The sequence below is a fragment of the Schistocerca americana genome, chromosome 4 (assembly GCF_021461395.2).
Source record: "Schistocerca americana isolate TAMUIC-IGC-003095 chromosome 4, iqSchAmer2.1, whole genome shotgun sequence".
In the NCBI taxonomy this organism is placed as follows: Eukaryota; Metazoa; Arthropoda; class Insecta; order Orthoptera; family Acrididae; genus Schistocerca; species Schistocerca americana.
In genome coordinates this window covers 686,779,794-686,802,398 of record NC_060122.1, presented here as the reverse complement: position 1 = coordinate 686,802,398, position 22,605 = coordinate 686,779,794, and the positions used below count along the sequence as shown (strand labels likewise).

The 22,605-nt window shown below is 43.5% G+C and overlaps 1 protein-coding gene and 1 pseudogene across 2 annotated transcripts in view; one reads left to right on the top strand and one right to left on the bottom strand.

Annotated features, from left to right (window-relative positions):
• LOC124612615 (UDP-glycosyltransferase UGT5-like) overlaps nucleotides 1–22,605 on the bottom strand; it is a 327,618-nt gene that overhangs the window by 66,693 nt on the left and 238,320 nt on the right. For both annotated transcript variants that reach the window (XM_047140907.1, XM_047140909.1), the window contains one exon: nucleotides 11,653–11,838. In XM_047140907.1, the coding sequence (XP_046996863.1) occupies nucleotides 11,653–11,838 (186 nt within the window). The remainder of the gene's footprint in view (nucleotides 1–11,652; nucleotides 11,839–22,605) is intronic.
• LOC124614683 lies at nucleotides 9,031–9,149 on the top strand (annotated as a pseudogene).

Genomic DNA, 22,605 nt, shown 5'->3' with positions numbered 1-22,605 from the left:
AGACGTTGTACGATGAGCACCAACAAAATTAAAGGTAATAGAATGTAGTCGAATTCGCATGATTCTGCAGAAATTAGATTATGAAAAGAGACACTAAAAGTATTAGTGAGATTCGCTGTTTAGGCAGCGAAATAATTGATAATGGGAAAAGTAGGGAAGGTATTAAATGCAGACCGGCTGTAGCTCGAAAAGCGTTTCTGAAAAAGAGTAATTTGTCAACATCGAATTCTAAATTTACGTTTTGGGAAGTCTCTTCTGAAGGTGTTTGTAAGGAGCATAACCTTGTACGGAAGTGAAATGTGGGCGATAAGTAGTTCAGACAAGGGGAGAATAAAAGCTTTGAAATGTGGTGCTACAGAAGAATATTGAAGATTAGGTGGGCAGATCCGGTAACTAATGAAGAGATACTGAATCGAATCAAGGAAAAAAAAAAAAAAAAACTTGAATAAAAGAAGAGATCGGAACCGATCAAATTTGGTACGACATATTCTGAACATGTATGAATAGTCAGTTCGGTAAAACAATGTAGAGGGACGCCAAGGGATGACGTTGCAGTAGTTAAGGTTAAGAGAGCCACATAGAACTAGTCTTCGCGCTACAGACGACGACGACGCCGCCGCCGACGACGACAACTAGGAATCATCAAGTAGTAAAGCCTCGCAAGTTGCCATGGATCTCATCACAGTCAATACTGGATAAAGGCTTCCTCTAGACTTTCATACATGATTACGATCTTATGCTATACAGTTCCATTTTGTACTAAAGGTTTTCTAATGTCATCTTTCCACCTTCCTTAGGTCATCGTATCTGACTACTTACCTCACGGAACACATCTAACGTAAGAGCTTTCTCGGTCCACCTACCATCATCTCGTCTAGCTACACGCCTATGGCCCGGCAATCCCTGATTCATTTGTTTTTCTGTCTCTCCTAGAACTTCCCGACAACTTTTATTGGCTGACCCGAACCAGTTATCTGCACTGATATCCTTATGAAATATTATTAATAACTGTCACCAGTTTAACTTTCACCAGCGAGACATTTTAACTTGCCAGTGTCATGCAGGCATCTAACAGCATTCAGGAAAGTTCCTAGGTCAGATCATTAGTTTTGAGATGTGCACTATTTAATCAAAACTATCTGATCAAAAGTATCCGGAGAGACCTACATACAGTCCCTGGCCAAATTATTTGACGCACTGCACATTTTTAATGTTATTTGTGATAATTACATTTTGAGTACTATATTTAATTCGATTAATCGGAAAATTTATGACAGTTGTTCAGGTCACTTGTTGTTGTTGTTGTTGTTGTGGTCTTCAGTCCTGAGACTGGTTTGATGCAGCTCTACATGCTACTCATCCTGTGCAAGCTATTTCATCTCCCAGCACTTACTGCAGCCCACATCCTTCTGAATCTGCTTAGTGTATTCATCTCTTGGTCTCTCTCTACGATTTTTACCCTCCACGCTGCCCTCCAATGCTAAATTTGTGATCCCTTTATGCCTCAGAACATGCCCTACCAACCGGTCCCTTCTTCTTGTCAAGTTGTGCCACAAACTCCTCCCCTATCCTATTCAATACCTCCTCATTAGTTACGTGATCTACCCATCTAATCTCCATCATTCTTCAGTAACGCCACATTTCGAAAGCTTCTCTTCTCTTCCTGTCCAAACTATTTATCGTCCATGTTTCACTTCCATACATGGCTACACTCCATACAAATACTTTCAGAAACGACTTCCTGACTCTTAAATCTATACTCGATGTTAACAAATTCCTCTTCTTCAGAAACGATTTCCTTTGCCATTGCCAGCCTACATTTTATATCCTCTCTACTTCGACCATCATCAGTTATTTTACTCCCTAAATAGCAAAACTCCTTTACTACTTTAAGTGTCTCATTTCCTAATCTAATTCCCTCAGCATCACCCGACGTAATTCGACTACATTTCATGATCCTCGTTTTGCTTTTGTTGATGTTCATCTTATATCCTCCTTTCAAGACTCTGTCCATTCCGTTCAACAGCTCTTCCAAGTCCTTTGCTGTCTCTGACAGAATTACAATGTCATCGGCGAACCTCAAAGTTTTTATTTCTTCTCCATGGTTTTTAATACCTACTCCGAATTTTTCTTTTGTTTCCTTTACTGCTTGCTCAATATAAAGATTGAATAACATGGGGGTTAGGCTACAACCCTGTCTCACTCCCTTCCCAACCACTGCTTCCCTTTCATGCCCCTCGACTCTAATAACTGCCATCTGGTTTCTGTACAAATTGTAAATAGCCTTTCGCTCCCTGTATTTTACCCCTGCCACCTTCAGAATTTGAGAGAGAGTATTCCAGTCAACATTGTCAAAAGCTTTCTCTAAGTCTACAAATGCTAGAAACGTAGGTTTGCCTTTCCTTAATCTTTCTTCTAAGATAATACGTAAGGTCAGTATTGCCTCACGTGTTCCAACATTTCTAAGGAATCCAAATTGATCTCCCCCGAGGTCGACTTCTACCAGTTTTTCCATTCGTCTGTAAAGAATTCGCGTTAGTATTTTGCAGCTGTGACTTATTAAACTGATAGTTCGGTAATTTTCACATCTGTCAACACCTGCTTTCTTTGGGATTGGAATTATTATATTCTTCTTGAAGTCTGAGGGTATTTCGCCTGTCTCATACATCTTGCTCACCAGATGGTAGAGTTTTGTCATGACTGGCTCTCCCAAGGCCGTCAGTGGTTCTAATGGAATGTTGTCTACTCCTGGGGCCTTGTTTCGACTCAGGTCTTTCATTGATCTGTCAAACTCTTCACACAGTATCATATCTCCCATTTCATCTTCATCTACATCCTCTTCCATTTCCATAATATTGTCCTCAAGTACATCGCCCTTGTATAGACCCTCTATATACTCCTTCCACCTTTCTGCTTGCCCTTCTTTGCTTAGAACTGGGTTTCCATCTGAGTTCTTGATATTCATACAAGTGGTTCTCTTTTCTCCAAAGGCCTCTTTAATTTTCCTGTAGGCAGTATCTATCTTACCCCTAGTGAGATAAGCCTCCACATCCTTACATTTGTCCTCTAGCCATCCCTGCTTAGCAGTTTTGCACTTCCTGTCGATCTCATTTTTGAGACGTTTGTAATCCTTTTTGTCTGCTTCATTTACTGCATTTTTATATTTTCTCCTTTCATCAATTAAATTCAATATATCGTCTGTTACCCAAGGATTTCTACCAGCCCTTGTCTTGTTACCTACTTGATCGTCTGCTGCCTTCACTACCTTCACCCCACAGAGCTACTCATTCTTCTTCTCCTGTACTTCTTTCCCCTATTCCTGTCAATTGTTCCCTTATGCTCTCCCTAAAACTCCCTACAACCTCTGGTTTAGTCAGTTTATCAAGGTCCCATCTCCTTAAATTCCCACCCTGGCTGGAAATGTTTTACAATTTAAAACCTGGTTCCTAAATCTCTGTCTTACCATTATATAATCTGTCTGATACCTTTAGTATCTCCAGGGTTCTTCCATGTAAACAACCTTGTTTCATGATTCTTTAACCAAGCGTTGGCTATGATTAATTTATGCTCTGTGCGGAATTCTACCAGACGGCTTCCTCTTTCATTTCTTACCCCCAATCCATATTCACCTACTATGTTTCCTTCTCTCCCTTTTCCTACTCTCATATTGCAGTCACCCATGACTATTAAATTTTCGTCTCCCTTCACTACCTGAATAATTTCTTTTCTCTCATCATACAGTTCATCAATTTCTTCATCATCTGCAGAGCTAGTTGGCATATAAACTTGTACTACTGTAGCAGGCATGGGCTTCGTGTCTATCTTGGCCACAATAATGCGTTCACTATGCTGTTTGTGGTAGCTTACCCGCACTCCTATTTTTTATTCATTATTAAACCTACTCCTGGATTATCCCTATTTGATTTTGTATTTATAACCCTGTATTCACCCGACCAAAAGTCTTGTTCCTCTTGCCACTGAACTTCACTAATTTCCACTATATCTAACTTTAACCTATCCATTTCCCTTTTTAAATTTTCTAACCTACCTGCCCGATTAAGGGATCTGACATTCCACGCTCCGATCCGTAGAACGCCAGTTTTCTTTCTCCTGATAACGACGTCCGCCTGAGTAGTCCCCGCCCGGAGATCCGAATAGGGGACTATTTTACTTCTGAAATATTTTACCCAAGATGACGCCATCATGATTTAACCATACACTAAAGCTGCATGCCCTCGGGAAAAATTACGGCTGTAGTTTCCCTTTGCTTTCAGCCGTTCGCAGTACTGGCACAACAAGGCCGTTTTGGTTAGTGTTACAAGGCCAGATCAGTCAATCATCCAGACTCTTGCCCCTGCAACTACTGAGAAGGCTGCTGCCCCTCCTCAGGAACCACACGTTTGTCTGGCCTCTCAACAGATACCCCTCCGTTGTGGTTGCACCTACGGTACGGCCATCTGTATCGCTGAGGCACGCAAGCCTCCCCACCAACGGCAAGGTCCATGGTTCATGGGGGGTCATTTATTACATCGTTGAATTTTGTATCTATTGTTGCTTTGACTTATTGTAGGTATCAATGTTCGAAGTACAGCGTACAGGAAAGGCCTGTGCAGTGGTGTTCTCGCGTGTAACTGGTGTAATACTTCGTTCGCTTCGATTACCAATTTCGTAATATCGACATCACAATTGTTGAACATCGAGATATCGCTTAACAAAAGGAGAGTTGGGGTCCTCCAACGACAAATTGGGAAAATTTTGTTTTGCTTAAAGTAGTTTCTGGTAACTGCTTCGAGTTCAGGGAGAAAATGTGTATTAGTAAGTTATAAGACGCCCATTTTAAGTTAAATGATATTGATCGGTTTAGATAGTAAGCTACTTGCTGCTCTTATTCGTATGTTAAAATGTGTTTGAAATACATTGCAACCTATATAGCTCCATAATTACAAAAAAAAGAAGGAATCGCTGATTTTTGAAGTCATATTATTCAGTATAATATGATGCTCTATTGGGAGGAGGGGGGGCCTTAGCCCCTATGGCCCCACCCCTCGCCACTGTCGCTGACTGTGGACTAATCATTGGATGTCACCTCAGTAACAGATCCATCAGACACATTTCAGTTCATCTAAAGCTACCCAAGGGGAATGTTAGTGATGTGCCTATGACGTGGAAGCGAAGTAACAACCATAGCTAAACCAAGACAATGCAGACGTAATGTACTGTCGAACAAGGACTGTCGAGCATTGAGGAGAGCGATTGTAAACAAGTCAGATGAAGGAATCACTCGTGAGTTCCAAAGTGCTGCCACCAATCCAGCTACTACATTCCATGATCCTCGTTCTGCTTTTGTTGATGTTCATCTTATATCCTCCTTTCAAGACTCTGTCCATTCCGCTCAACTGCTCTTCCAAGTCCTTTGCTGTCTCTGACAGAATTACAATGTCATCGGCGAACCTCAAAGTTTTTATTTCTTCTCCATGGATTTTAATACCTACTTCGAATTTTTCTTTTGTTTCCTTTACTGCTTGCTCAATATACAAATTGAATAACATCTGGGATAGGCTACAACCCTGTCTCACTCCTTTCTCAATCACTGCTTCCCTTTCGTGCCCCCTCGACTCTTATGATTGCCATGCGGTTTCTCTACAAACTGTAAATAGCCTTTCGCTCCCTGTATTTTACCCCTGCCACCTTCAGAATTTGAAAGAGAGTATTCCAGTCAACATTGTCAAAAGCTTTCTCTCTGTCTACAAATGCTAGGAACCTAGGTTTACCTTTTCTTAATCTGCCTTCTATGATAAGTCGTTGGGTCAGTATTGCCTCGCCTGTTTCTACATTTCTACGGAATCGTAACTTATCTTCCCCGAGGTCAGTTTCTGCAACTTTTTCCATTCGTCTGTAAAGAATTCGTGTTAGTATTTTTCATCCGTGACTTATTAAACTTATAGGTCGGTAATTTTCACACCTGTCAACATATGCTTTCTTTGGGATTGGAATTATTATATTTTTCTTGAAGCCTGAGAGTATTTCTCCAGTCTCGCACATCTTGTTCACCAGATGGAAGAGAGTTGTCGTGGCTGGCTCTCCCAAGGCTGTCATTAGCTCTAATGGATTGTTGTCTACTCTCGGGGCCTTGTTTCGACTAAGGACTTTCAGTTCTCTGTCATGTTCTGCACGCAGTATCGTATCTCCCGTTTCATCTTCGTCTACGTCCTCTTCCATTTACATAATATTGCCCTCATGTCCTGTCGCCCTTGTATGGACCCTCTATATACTCCTCCCGCCTTTCTGCTTTCCCTTCTTTACTTAGGACTTGTTTTCCATCTGAGCTCTTGATATTCATAGAGGTGGTTCCCTTTTCTCGGAAAGTCTCTTTAATTTTCTTGCAGGCAGTATCTGTCTTACCCTGATGATACGTGCTTCTACATCCTTCCATTTGTCCTCTAGCCATCCCTGCTTAGCCATTTTGCACTTCCTGTCGGTCTCAATTTTTTAGACGTTTGTATTCCTTTTTGCATACTTCATTTACTGCATTGTTAGATTTTTCCTTTCATCAATTAAATTTAGTATCTCTTCTGTTACCCAGGGATTTCTACTAGCCATCGTCTTTTTAGCTACTTGATCCTCTGCTGCCTTCACCATTTCGTCTCTCAAAGCTAGCCATTCTTCTTCTACTGTATTCCTTTCCCCTGTTCTTGACAATCGTTTCCTAATGCTCTCTCTGAAACTCTCTACCATCTCTGGTTCTTTCAGTTTATCCAACTGTTATCTCCTTAAATTCCTATCTTTTTGCAGTTTCTTCAGTTTTTACCTACAGTTCATAACCAATAAATTGTGGTCAGAGTTCACATCTGCCCCTGGAAACCTCTTACGATTTAAAACCTGGTTCCTAAATTTCTATCTTACCATTATATAATCTATCTGAAACCTTCCAGTGTCTCCAGGTCTCTTCCAGGAATGCAGTCTTCTTTCATGATTCCTAAACCAGGTGTTAGCAAAGATTAATTTATGCTCTATGCAGAATTCTACCATGCAGCTTCCTCTTTCACTTCTTACCCCCAGTGCATATTCACCTGCTTGAGGAAGAACGGGCTGCCATTCCTCCACAGACATACAGACAGCTCATTTAAAGCCTCCCCAGCAGAGTTCAAGCCATTATAAACGCGAAATGTGGACACAACCCACGTTAATATTCACTAACAAGCAGCCAGATACCTTTTATTAGGTAGTGTGCATCACTGGCGGCATCCTGCTGGTTCCTGAGGACTTCTACTGACACTGCCCTCGAAGTCAATACTTGAAAAATCATACATAAACCTACTGACTTGTCCACAGTTAGAATTAGCCAAGTCCTTTTTTAAGCACACCTTCTAGGCGACTGATGGCTCCACAGTGCAATATGAGGCCCCTGGCACGTGAGCATATGCACACTCACAATCAGTAAACAGGGATATGTTCCTGGAAAACTCAACCAGAACTCAATGTCTTCAAGTGGCAACACACTTCTGGTCTTGTAGGATATCTGTGGTTGAAAAATAATTTCGTTAATCACTCAAGATCACTAATTACAGACTTTAGAAATGCTGAACACTTTGAACCACATGTCTGGTCCAGACTCGTGTGAGGGTTGTTGGCTGGCTCCCTCATGTCTTGAACTTCATTCTGCTCCAACTAATTGTTTCAACGTTCAGGCCCTTTCAGCCAGCCTCTGCAGCAAATTGCAAGCGTTTTACATTGATCATTTCCTGCTGCTACCAATAACACCCCTTTGGAACGTGTTGTTTTCTGCAAGGACATTTTGTAGTTATTTGCAACAGATACTTCAAAACATCTGTCTTTATAGGATAGTTACTAGCACCAATCAGTCAAGTAGGCTTCGATGGCGAACCGGTTTAGACAAAGCACCTGAATGGACAAAGTGCCCTTCCACCAGATGCTGGAAACCAGCTCTGGCATCCATAATAGCCAAGAGAACGATCTCATGGCATGGTCACGTGGCCAGGAGTAGCGCATTCTGAGACAAAAGAAAGAAAAAAGGACGCAGAACAAAGGAATTATCCGAACGAGACGGAAATAGGTAGATGTGATGTTCGTGGACAAACAAATAATTACAATTTCAGAAACAGCAAGTCAGTAAGGCTTTGGTCTGCAACTTGCCCTTATGCAAGCAGTTATTCGCCTTGAAACTGATGCCAACCAAAGCAGTCTTGCTATGAAAAGAAATTGCATCCCAGTTGTCGAGCCTTCTGGCAGACTACATCAGGCTGGTACTCCACCGCTGTCTGGGGCGTTTCCATACACTGACTGGGCAGAATCGTCTTCAGTGGTGCGTCCCACTTCGAACAGAACCCCAATGACCACCAAAGACACGTTTGGCGACGGCCCAGACATCGGTGGGATACCAACCCGATGGTCACCTGTAATGTGGCTCGACAACTAGGCCGACGGTCTGGGGTGCCATTCCTTTTCAGAGCAAAAACCCTTTCGTAGCCATCTGCGTCACGATTATAGCATAGGGATACGTCGACGATATTCTGCGCCTCGTTTTGTTGCCCTTCATGACAAGCCATCCTGGGGTTACATCTTCTTTCTTCACACGGCGAGAATTTCTACTGCTTGTCTTCAAGCTTGCCAAACCCTATCTTGGTCAGCAAGGTCGCCGTATCTCTCCCCAGTTGAGAATGTTTGGATCATTATGGGCAGGGCCCTCCGACCAGCTCAGGATTTTGACGATCTAACACAACAACTGGACAGAATTTTCCGCAATATCTCTCAGGATGGCATCCAGCACCTCTCAATCAATACCAAGCCGTACAACTGCTTTCATAAGGGCAGAGGTGAACCTATGCATTACTGACTTGTTCAATTTGAGAAGCTCTTTCCCCTATTTTTGTGAAGCTGAACCATTTGTTTGTTGATTCATGTTTATCACATCTACCGATATCTGTCCCGTTTTCATAATGTTTTCTTGTTGCGGCGTCCTTTTATTTACAGCCACTGTTTTTGTTTTCGAGACCCTATTTAGTTTATACAGCCAACGGCCTTGCCGTAGTGATAAGACCAGTTCCCATCAGATCACCGAAGTTAAGCGCTGTTGGGCTCGGCTGGAACTTGGACAGGTCACTGTCTGGGTCTGCCGAGTGTTGTTGGCAAGTGGGGTGCACTCTGCCCTTGTGAGCGAATCGAGGAGCTACTTCATTGAGAAGGGGCACTACTGGTCACGAAAACTGGCAATACCCGGGAGAGTGGTTTGCTGACCACATGCCCCTCCGTATCCACATCCAGTGATGCCTAAGATCTGAGGATGACAAGACGGTCGGTCGGTGCCATTAGGCCATCAAGGCGTTCGTTTTGATTTAGTTTAGACTACACATTATTTTAGTGTTACTGCAATTATAATCTTCAGTCTTACTTTAAAACGCGCTGTTTGGAGTTCTCCGATTTTACAATATAGATCGGAGTTTATCTCCACGTGCGGTACACAGTTTTAATCTACTACATAGTTCCAACAAAGCAGACTGCATTGAAAAAAAAAATAGTTCAAATGGCTCTGAGCACTATGGGACTTAACATGCGAGGTCATCAGTCCCCTAGAACTTACAACTACTTAAAGCTAACTAACCTAAGGACATCACACACATCCATGCCCGAGGCAGGATTCGAACCTGCGACCGTAGTGGTCGTGCTGTTCCAGGCTGTAGTGCCTAGAACCACTCGGCCACTCCGGCCGGCAGACTGCATTGCAGATCGCTGAGGTCATCGGTCCCTAGGCTTATGCACTATTTAAACTAACTTATGCTAAGAACAACACACACATCCATGCCCGAGGGAGGACTCAAACCTCCGGCGCAAGGAAGTGTAAACGTGCCCCCACACTAATGCATTAGCATATTTACCACGTTTGGCTGCCATATTATAATTACAGCCCACAGTGGACCTTCCTGAGTACCCACACTTTAATGACAACAAGCCGGTAGTAGATAGCTACCGGCGGAAGTAAAGCTGTAAGGACGCGATAACACTGCCAGCGAAAGTCAAGATTCTACGTTAGAGGCCCAGTCTGGCACATAGTTTTAATTTTCCACGAGTGTTTGTACACTACTGGCCATTAAAATTGCTACACCACGAAGATGACGTGCTACAGGCGCGAAATTTAACCTACAGGAAGAAGATGCTGTGATATGCAAATGATTAGCTTTCAGAGCATTCACACAGGGTTGGCGTCGGTGGCGACACCTACAACGTGCTGACATGAGGGAAGTTTCCAACCGATTTCTCATACACAAATAGCAGTTGACCGGCGTTGCCTGGTGAAAAGTTGTTGTGATGCATCGTATAAGGAGGAGAGATGCATGCCATCACGTTTCCGACTTTGATAAGGGTCGGATTGTAGCCCATCGCGATTGCGGTTTATCGTATCGCGACATCGCTGCTCGCGTTGGTCGAGATCCAATGACTGTTAGCAGAATATGGAGTCGGTGGGCTCAGGAGGGTAATACGGAACGTCGTGTTGGATCCCAACGGCCTCGTATCATTAGCAGTCGACATGACAGGCATCTTATCCGCATGGCACTAACGGATCGTGCAGCCACGTCTCAATCCCTGAGTCAACAGATGGGAACGTTTGCAAGACAACAACCATTTTGAAGCAGCATGGACTATCAGTTCGGAGACCATGGCTGCGGTTACCCTTGACGCTGCATCACAGGCAGGAGCGCCTGCGATGGTGTACTGAACGACGAACCTGGGTGCACGAATGGCAAAACGTCATTTTTTCGGATGAATCCAGGTTCTGTTTACAGCATCATGATGGTCGCATCCGTGTTTGGCGACATCGCGGTGAGCGCACATTGGAAGCGTGTATTCGTCGTCGACATACTGGGGGATCACCGGCGTGATGGTATGGGGTGCCATTGGTTACACGTCTCGGTCGCCTCTTGTTCGCATTGACGGCACTTTGAACAGTGGACATTACATTTCACATGTGTTACGACCCGCGGCTCTATCCTTCATTCGATCCCTGCGGAACCTCACATTTCAGCAGGATAATGCACGACCGCATGTTGCAGGTCCTGTACGGGCCTTTCTGGATACAGAAACTGTTCGACTGCTGCCCTGGCCAGCACATTCTCCAGATCTCTCACCATTTGAAAACGTCTGGTCAATGGTGGCCGAGCAACTGGCTCGTCACAATAGGCCATTCACTGCATGGGCAGGTGTACCTGTACACGCCATCCAAGCTCTGTTTGGCTCAATGCCCAGTCGTATCAAGGCCGTTATTACGGCCAGATGTGGTTGGTCTGGGTACTGGTTTCTCAGGATCTATGCACCCAAATTGCGTGAAAACGTAATCACATGTCAGTTCTAGTATAATATATTTGTACAATAAATACCCATTTATCATCTGCATTTCTTCTTGGTGTAGCAATTTTAATGGCCAGTAGTGTAGTTTATTTAACGGAGTCGTATGTAACCCCCTTGTTAGGACTTAACAAGGTTTGATTGCTTGAAGAGCGATAGATTTGTAAAGGCGAAATTTTTTTATCTGTCTCTTCAACACGCCTTCCCTTCAGTTTTGTTTAGCTTCTCGTGGACGTGCCGTGTGAATTATAGTTTTGAGCCAAAAATAACTCTTAAATATTTTCCTGCGGGTACCTGCGGGAAGTAGCTGAGGACGTGCAAGTCGTGTCCTCTCGCAGCCAGCGCCTTCATCAGCGGTTCGAAGAAGTCGAAGTGGCTCTTCCCGAAGTGCGGGAAAATGGCGAGGATGCGCGCCGCGGACGCGGGAGCCGCCAGACTTGCCACCAGGAGCAGCACCAGCGCCAGGCCTCGGAGCTGCATCTGCAACACAGCAGCCGACACTAAAATGCAGCGCGGTGCTGCCCAGAAGTATCCGCAAGCAAAAGCCGCAACAAGAAGCTATCTGTAAACGAGTCACGTCACTTTCTAACGGAATTACTAGAAACGAAACGTCTCCACAAACACAGATGGTTACGAAATCTGGTCTACATAGAAAAATTTAGCAAATAGTCATCTCCTACAAGCAGCGACTGCGAGAATTAATTGTCAGTTAAGCAGGCACAGATAACGTATTATTCGATTTATTATTAGTTTCGCCCATCACAGGTGAGAATCTTCAGATATTTCTTTCACTGATGATAACATGTTACAAGTTGAAAGCCCCACTCGCACAACTGTCAACAAAAAGTGGCGCGAGCTGGGTGAGGATGCACGAGTTGCCGTCAGGGCAATGAATATTTGGAGATGCTAATAATAAATCAAATAATATGCGATCTCTGGCCGTTTATGAGTACATTATCACCGAATAATACTATTGGTTCCTTCTTTGTACGACGTTACTTTTGAGCATTTTTACCTAATTTATGTTTTTTCTGTAACTAGCTGATGTTATATATCATTGCATTCTGTTCCATCAATGGTTGCCGAAACAGACTTCAGCATAATGACTGACGCCTCCAGGTATACGCACTGAGTCACTAGGTCATCCATCTGATCGTATCCCTTCCCATTGTTCATTGCGTCTTGGCAATGCCGATGGTTAACAAACCGCTAACCTTTTGCACTTGTATCCCTCTCGCGAGGGAATCAGCACACTTCCAAACAAATAAAAAAACTGAACTGGGCCAGTGTGACCCATTTGACAAGGCTCTGCGTGTACTTTCCAAAGAGCCGACGCTGCGAGCACCTAGCACTCTAGAAAGAGTTAAGATCGTCTGGTGGCTGGCCCCTACCTGTCGACTCGCTGAACCACAGTGTTGCGGGGGTAATCCCAAACGTAAGGTATCCTATTTTTTTTATAAGTACAGAACTCTGTGTGGCAGTTGGTCGCACTGTTATGAAGAGTGCTTCACGCGCTGTGTGTGAACATGCGCACGCCGCTCTGAGGCGCTCAGTCTCGGTTTGGCAGCCGTTGAGAATGGAGCTCCAGTTGGATGTTATCGCCAAGTGCGAATCGCGCGCAGTTATTCGGTTTGTGAACGCAAAGGGCACTTCGCCGATTGAAATCCATCGCCAACTGACGGAAGTGAATGGCGAGTCGTGGATGGATGTCAAAAATGTTCTAAGTGGTGTAGAGAGTTTGCAGCTGGTCGGACCGAAATTCACGATGAACAAAGGAGCGGTAGACCGTCAGTTTCTGAGGAGACAGTGTCGAAGGTTGAGCAAAGCATGCGTGAAGATCGGCGGATCACGCTGGATGATCTCTGCACGTTGCTTCCTAAGGTTTCCCGAAGCACCGCTCACAGAATTTTAACGGAAAAATTGGACTACCGGAAGGTGTGCGCAAGATGGGTAACACGCATGCTGACTGAGGACCACATGCGGCAACGAGCTGATGCTTCCCGCGCATTTCTACACCGCCTTGCAGCCGAACAGGACAACTTTCTGGACTCTACTGTCACGGGTGACGAAACCTGAGCATACCACTTTACACCGGAGACCACGCAACAATCACGCCAGTGGCGGCATCCGTCTTTGCCAAAGCCGCGGAAATTCAAACAAACACAGTCTGCCGGTAAAGCCATGACAACTGTTTTTTGGGATCGGGAAGGGATACTGTTGGTCGGCTTTATGCCCACTGGAACCACAATTAACACTGACAGGCACTGTAAGACTCTGAAAAACTCAAACGGGCAATTCAGAACCGGAGAAGAGGAATGTTGAGCAAGGGCGTACACATTCTCCATGACAACGCTCGCCCACACATCGCTCGGCAAACCGTTGCTTTCCTGCAACAGTGTCAGTGGAACATAATCACCCTCCCTTCCTATAGTCCTGACTTGGCGCCCAGTGACAGTCACCTGTTCCTTAAATTAAAAGAACATTTGGGCGGAAAGCGATTCAGCTCCGATGACGAGGTGAAAAAGAGGTTCATAACTTTCTGAACAGTATGGCAGTGAGCTGGTATGACAGGGGCATACAAAAACTGCCAAAGCGTCTACAAAAATGCATCGACAGAAATGGTGATTATGACGAAAAATAACTATATGTTCAAGCTATAAGCTGATGTAAACCATTGTAAAAATAAACAGGTCTATGTACTTATAAAAAAAATAGGAGACCTTACTTTTGGGATTACCCTTGTATTATAGCTTACAACTCTATTACAAATGACTATAATATTGACAAATCACTATTGGATCAATTATCTCATACAATATCTGGCAGCACAAACCAGGTGACAGACTAGTTTCTTGGTAGGATAGTGGGAAGATTCAGTCCGTCTACAATAGAAATTGCTTTCAAAACATTTTTCTGATCCATTTCAGAATATTGAGAGTCCCATAACGAGTAGAACAGACTGAAGATGTCGAACATTATAAAGAAGGGCAGTGCAAATGTTCACGAGAGAGCGTCTTGGAAATGCTGAGATATCGAGCTAGCACATGCTTCAATAGAGATGTAAAGTGACCCACCTATAGCCTAGATATGAAGTTTCACGAACCGTTCTTGAGGGATATTTGAATATACTATGAGATCTTGTGCACCGTTGGCGGCGCACAGTGGGCCAACTTGATTCAAAACCGGACACAAAGGAAAAATGAATATAAAACTCTACAAAATTATGTTGTTTTTATATTCTTTGGGTCGCTGATCAGGGATCTGATATCGAGATCACAAAATTCAAAATGGTGGATCTAATTTGGCGGATCAAAAATTATTAATTAAGTGGGTTCGAGCAAAACTTCGGATATCAAGTTTTGTGAGGTCGCTGATAACGACTTGCAAATTGAAATTGCCGAACTGAAACATTTCATTCGATATTTCATACTCTGAAGTTGAAATCATATTCACATTCGTCGCTTGTGTCACTACTGCTATTAGGAGAGTCGCTGTCGGATTGTCCACCAGGAGAAGTCAGGTGGAGTCGGCTTTTATCTTTGAACCATGATTTATTTTCAAAGAGTATTCTTAAGAATTTTATTTACTAACGATTGGTTCAAATGGCTCTGAGCACTATGGGACTCAACTGCTGTGGTCATCAGTCCCCTAGAACTTAGAACTACTTAAACCTAACTAACCTAAGGACATCACACACACCCATGCCCGAAGCAGGATTCGAACCTGCGACCGTAGCAGCAGCGCGGCTCCGGACTGGAGCGCCTAGAACCGTACAGCCACCGCGGCCAGCTACTAACGATTCATCAAGAACATTAACACATTTACTCACACTATGTAAGCATGGAAGTAGTTGCCAGGGAGTAACTGATGAAATCATAACCAAATTCCTTTTAACAAATGGGAATTTTATTCACTTTAATAGTGCCTAAAAGCATTTTTTAAAAGAAACAGATTTAAAATTGTAATCAGAAAGCACCCTCTAAATATCAAAGTTACAATTTATTCAGAGGCAGAAAGAAACAAGTTTTGACTGTAGGAGCTTTCTGGCAGAGAACCTTGCCGCTCCCTTTTGACATGGCCGTAGTTACGACCGCTCACAACAGCCTCTGAAAGACTACACTGGTGCAAATCTGCAACACACCAGATAACTTCAAATCAACAGTTTTAACAATTTACACAAGCACACAAACTATGCACCCCTCCGCAGGAGGGATGGAAATGGTACAAAACACTAACAATTAAAATATTAACCTTGCCACCGAAGGTGCAACTTGATTTTAACTTCTAAGAAAAGTCTTACGGTGAAAGGGTGGCAACTTTAGATGCTAAAATAAAAGCCCATGAAATACAATCTTATATAAAATTCTACAAGATTGGCCAAACAATAGTTAAGATGCTCCACAGTACACAGATACCGCCTCAATATCATAGGCAATAATATCAAAGTTTCCAAAGATCAAAACTTATTTCAGGTACTAGGCCGTTACACTCCAAGCAATAAATTCGTTAACACACCAAATCCGACAAGCCTGATAGAGGCAGCTTCTAACGTACGGTAGATTGCTAGGGAGATTACCGAACAACTCGAACCGCAGGTTGCTCTAACCCGCCTCTACTCCACAAGGGAAAAACGGACCACCCAATTTATAAACAACCACCTTCCCGAGGTAGGCAAACGGAGAAGAATGGTGCGACGACCCCAAAGCAAAACGGCTGGTGACCTCACCGAGAAAACAAGTAGAATTTAACAAGAGTAAATCAAACAACATATCACCAATCACTTAACTTCTAATAAACTGCGATTTCTCGAGAAGACCTGGCGCAGCACCTACAAATCGCTCTCCCGAACCGTCCGCTGCCAGCCGCTTCAACGGACGCAGGAAGGCGCGCCGATCTCCCGTCTCACGGCGTCGCAGCTTGCATCGACCAGACCGATGTCGTGGGTTGACTCCTGTTGCTCTCGTGTCGACCGCGAAGTCACTACCCCTCGCAATACGCCGCGGTCCACTAGACTCACGTGGTGACCTCACATGCGCCGCCGCTCAAGACGGACAAGTCATCTCAGTCAGTCTCACAGCGCGACCGACCAACCGATCGAGCCAACCGCCAATGACCACTGCCTGAGCAAGCTTGAGCAGACTGGCGGCCTAACGCGCAGACTCAGATGCAGGAACTAAGCCCCGACCGGGCGACCACTCGCTGAGTTCTCTTACTGGCGGAGTGGAAAGTCTCATTTTGCCGGCTTTAAAGGTTGATCCGAACGACAGACATACTAGCACTCCGAATGACAGACAGACACTAACTGCCTAACAAATGCGGACGAGAGACAGACTAGCAAGCTGGGGACGGGAGACTGACCGACTGGCGAGCTCAGAACGCCCCTTAAATGCACGTGAACAGGCAATCTTTCCCCTTTCCCACCAGAGGGAGACACCAAAGCTGCGATTGCTACAGCGGCGCCACCGCCAGAAACGGAGGGCGACTGCTTCACACTACGCGCTGCGGCGCGCTCTTCAAAACAGCAATTTTTACCACGGCTCAATCTTCTTCAGTTGTCATTCTCTGGTGGTGGTGGTAAGTTCCTAAGGGACCAAACTGCTGATGTCATCGGCCTCTAGGCTTATACATTATTTAATCTAACTTAAACTAACTTACGCTAAGGGCAACCCACACTTATGTCTCGAGGGAGGACTCGAACCTCCGGCGGGGGGAGCCGCACGAGGCGCCTTAGACCGCGCGGCTCTTCTGGACTCTCGATATGAACGGTTCCGAAGATGCCAGAAGCCTATGAAATACGACGTGCATCGTTTTCTCACGGGAATATTTGCGTGGAAAACCTCCTCGTTAACGCCGGGTATTCTTATTCCGACCTCCCTGCGTGTCTTCAGATAGCCCACCAATCGGCAAGGGCGCAGCTTCGATTGTGGCATTTCCTTGCATCAGAACTATGTAGACCGATGTCGGCATTGGGCATTACTGTAGAATATTGTGAGTCGGCGAAGACTGCACCCCGCTTTCGAAAAATATACAATATTTTTCGGAGTTCTCGATAGATATGTTATAGTTGTAGAATTCTCTGCACAAAATTTGAATAGTTCTACAGCATTTCGCGAAAAAAATATTACTCGGGGAAATTTTAATCTTGTAAAAAAATTGTCATTTTGTGAAAAAAAAATTACGACCAAAATTCCGAATAGCTCCCCGAGAATTCTACAGAAAACCCTAATAACACTTTTTGTGCAGATAATAGTTTATTAGATATCTGTAGTAATGAGGGACCCATTTTTATCGTGTGGCACTGTCGCACGACCATTAAAAACGTACAAATAATTGCACAGAAATACATTTGGCTCGTTAATTACACCATTAAGATAGTAGGAGAGCCAATTACGGAAGTGGAGCCACTCAGAGGAAATTTTGTAGCCAAAGACTTCGGATAATGTCGGTAGTTAGTTTTACGTCGATATGACATTATACCGGTGAAAAATGTCATAAACATACCTTCTGGAGTGCTGCCGATCTTATTTTATCCAGACAACTAGACAAGATCGTTTTCGTATTATTAAACAGGTCACATAAACAATATCTGAACAATATGTCGTCGCTCGATTCACTGTTTACCGTCAACTGTCACGGCACTTATCATATAGACATGAGACTGAATGATAACGCAGCGCTCGGCAATAATGCGCCTCTGCAACCGGTACAAGATTTAGCGGAACTAAAGTCGAAACGCGCACTTCTTCTTCTTCTTCTTCCGTTCTTCCTGAGGGTATTTTAGTTCTATCGTTGCAACTACAAGAAAATGTACTGTTATTTATTTATTTATTTTTCACCAGTCGCGTTTCGCTTTATTGAGGTAAAGCATCATCAGTGGTGGTGATTTCCGCTTGGTTTCTCGCCTACATCGGGAAATGTCTGCTAGCGCATCTTTCGTGTTTTTCTTCATTTGACACTAATATTCGTGGCTTAATTTTTATTTGCTTTGCAGAACTATGCATTCTTCACATTTTTCACAGCACACTTTTTCGCACATCACTGTTTTCTGTTGAAGGAGAACTGTAAAGCAGCTACGGACGGTGTGGCCACACAAATGAAGATTTTTCTTGTATTCTGTCCAAGTTTCTGCGACAACTTTCCACATCGTTTATTTTGAAGAGCTGGGCGCTGTAGTTCCATATCTCGTGTCGCGAACAGCTGTGGTTCGACCATTGATCACGGGATCCGCGTCCTATCTCTGGTTTATTTTTTACGCAATGCTTTATTTAATATAGTGCGCACCATTTAATTACTTGTGAATTATAAACGCGGAATTAAAAATTTCGAAATCGGCGATTAATTATGCATGTTTTGTAACTAATTACCGTTTAACACTTTTCAGTTACAGTGTTAGTACGAGACAGATGGCTCCACCAAAGTGATACAGAAATTATTGCATAGATGTATGAGTGTCAGCCGAGTCGATTTTAACCACATTTCTTCTAAAAAAGGTTTACTTATACCTTTTTGCGGTTAGATTTACATGGCGCACTCTTTGAGCCTCTACATAATTTTTTTTTTTTTCTCCTCGAGGTAAATTTCTTAGGCAGTTAACAATAATTTCGCTGCTGAATAATTCAGTGACGATTACAAAAACTGCGGCAACCTGAAATAACTGAGGATGATCTTAGTTGTTGTTTTCAGTTTGAATAAAACTGTTAGTTCAGAAGATGGTTTTGCCTTAGGGAATGGCTCCTATTCCACGTGAAGACGTCACATCCGGGAGCAAATATCGTGCGACAAATACGACACACAAGTAACGGCACGTATTAGTGTATACAGAATGGATACTTAAGCGTCATGGAATACCTCTCACTCATTCACTAATGAATATGATTCGTATTAACATGTCGTGTTTCGCGCTGGAGTGAAGCATTGTTACCACTTTTGCGAGGCTATAAGTGATACCACTTGACGAAGTTCTAAGGTGAGTTTTTCCTTTTTTTTCCTCTTCGGTGCTTCGTTGCCTGTGTAGTACTACCTCTTTTTTTATTTTTTCCTCAGACTTGCTTTACTCATCTAACTTGCCGTAACTGTGTCACCTATTCTGATATATTCTTAAGGATCAGAGTGAACATTACATTTTTCCCATTAGTGGAGAGGTAAATGACGATTGGTATCGATATATATTATTAACGATGAATTACTTTCTGACTATTAGCAAAAATATGTATTAACCACTGCCAAAATGCATGTAGTTTCAGAAAAAAACGCATGAAACTAGAAAACTTTGCATACATAAATATAAAACTGTACTTATGGCTCTAGATACTCTTAATGCATGTCGGTTGACGTATTTTTGCACATTCAAGACACAAAGCAATACGTCATCTAACTTCGTGTCCATCTTTGTTAGCCAAGAGGAACAAAGCTTTCTTCTGGACCTGTGGCCTACTGCGAGTTGTTTGCCGAGGCAGATAGAAAATTCTCTACGGGAACTGTCGAGAATTAAGCCACTGCTGTTTTCTCTGGGTGAATTGTGCTAGAATCACGTTTCCCTCTATGGTAGTATTATTCACGATACGGTGGGTAAACTGGGTTACAAATCTGATTCCCAAATGATGCCTGCTGTTGGCTTCTCTTATGTTTCTTGTTTGGAGGTATTACTTTGACGTAGCTATAAGAAATTTTAGCGTTTCGTTTTAATTTCGTTATAGTATTCTTCCCCTAGATTTTGAAATACGCCTTTTCTACGTCTAAAACTACTGCCACAGTAGACTTGAGTAGAATGTACATCCATAAGTTACACCAAGAAGTTATAATGAAGCACAGTCTCCTTTCCAAATCGGACCTCCTTCGGTAGAGCAGTTTCATTTTCGTCCAGTGGCGTTTCTGTCCGTGTAAGTATAGTTCTCTCAACCCTTTGTCTAATCAGCACTGCAGAATGAACGGACGGTAGTTTGTTGCTTGTATAAAGTGTTAGAATAGGTACTACCTTAGATCATCGGCATTTTTCAGGAAAGTAAGCCTATTCTGGTCAGTAATAATAAGTGCTTCCGGGACAAGCCTATGTGTTTCATCTGAAAGTTAGATATTTGATCAAGTCCTCGTAAGTGTTGTTTCCAAATTCGATGACAGCTTTTCTAGCTTCCAAGGCTTGTAAGTCCGCGTTTATTTGATGGTTGTTCTTGTAAAGGTATTTGTAATCATCTTTTTTCTTATATATCGTGCTTGTAAAAGTCTTTAGAGAATTTTGATCTTCATACTTCGCGAAAATTTTTTCTACCTTGTCGAGTTCTCTGCATTTCAATCAAAGAGGGAAAAGTTGCCAGTGTCATTGTCGACATTCTTCATGATTGTCAATACACAAACCGAAGAAATTCCAGTCATTCCTTGTTGATCCAATGTTGATTCGGTTTATGGACTTCGCAGACCGAATTCACTAACAGTCCCGACTGACAAACAGGCGTATCAGCTCTATATGATTTCGAATAAAGTCAGAACAATTACTGGATTCTGACCAGTAGCAAACGTACCCAGAGACATTCATGGTGAGAACACGAAATTTTAACAACGACGCTATTTTCAGACTGTTACAAATTTCTCTTGTTACCAGCCAATGTTAGAAACTAACACAAAAATTAATATACAAAGTATTCCCACGTATTGGAACGTTACCTGCCTAACAGCAAAATAATATGCACAAGTATCATTCAGACTATACCCTCTCAACTAAATAAGTAGGCAACAGCGCCCTGCTATAAAGCTGTAACATTGGTGTATTTGGAAATTAACATAGTTATTCAATAGATTGCAAGAAAATGCGCCCCTTTTCTTCCGCGTTGCCCCCACCCTCCTCCCCCCACCTTCACACACCCATATCTCAGATCAGAGGTACGTTCTTGATTATGACTATCAATGTTCAAATTGTTCAAAAATGGCTCAAATGGCTCTGAGCACTATGCGACTTTACGTCTGAGGTCATCAGTCGCCTAGAACTTAGAACTAATTAAACCTAACTAACCTAAGGACATCACACACATCCATGCCCGAGGCAGGATTCGAACCTGCGACCGTAGCAGCCGCGTGGTTCCGGACTGAAGCGCCTAGAACCGCTCGGCCACAGCGGCCGGCCTATCAGTGTTCAACTCCAGCAAGTAGGCACCTTACAGAATTAGTCACGGAAAACACAAGAAAATATTGCGACCCGACATGACGCGAACAAGGCAAAATTTCCACTTGTTTGTCATTGCTGACTTCCCATACGCGACTCTTCTTTCGTCTTAGGTTCTCTGAGAGTTGTCCGCTGTGTGTACTCTTTTCATACTATTAGTTTTTAAGCGTCTTTCTCTTATGTAACGGCCTTGCCCCAGAGGTAACACCGGTTCCCGTCAGACCACCGAAGTAAAGCGCTGTCGGGCTGGGCTAGCACTTGGAAGGGTAACCATCCGGTCTGCCGAGCGCTGTTGGCAAGCGGGGTGCACTCTGCCCTTGTGAGGCATATTGAGAAGCTACTTGATTGAGAAGCAGCAGCTCCGGTCTCGTAAACTGACATACGGCCGGGAGAACGGTGTGCTGACCACGTGTCCCTCCATAATATCCGCATACAGTGACGCGTGTGGTCTGAGGATGACACGGCGGCCGGTCGGTTCCGTTGGGCCTTCATGACCTGTTCAGGCGGAGTTAAATTTCTCTTACGTACCCATGTTAAACTTTTATATACCACGTACTTCAGTATACTATTTTACTTTTAAAACATTGTACTTCGGTCATTATTATTTGCTTCTCCCTACCCCTTCCCCGCCCTCTGTAGGCCTTCACTGTAACCCTCCACTCCCATTGTTAAGCGCCTCCATTTCATGTGTTTCACCAGTGTGCCCGTGCACTTTCTCAACTATAAGCACTTAGTGAAATTTCAATGAAATCTAGACCATTAGATGCTTAGAGGCGTTGATAAATATCAATGGGGACAGTTGAAAATGTGTGCCCCCATCGGGACTCGAACCCGGGATCTCGCGCTTACATGGCAGACGCCATCTTCATATAAACACTTAAGCTCTAGTTGTAGACTTCATTTTCTCAAATCGTGGATGAGTCATATAACACTATTTATTTTAAACGTCCGTTCTTCGACCCTTTTTGCTGTTACTTTCTTCGTCATACAGCTTATTTAATTTTTGTCAATATTATTGTAGCCACCAGGTTATGACGTTTGTTGGACTGCAGGTAAATGATTAGAGTTGCAATTCTCCGTTGCAGGTAGAACGG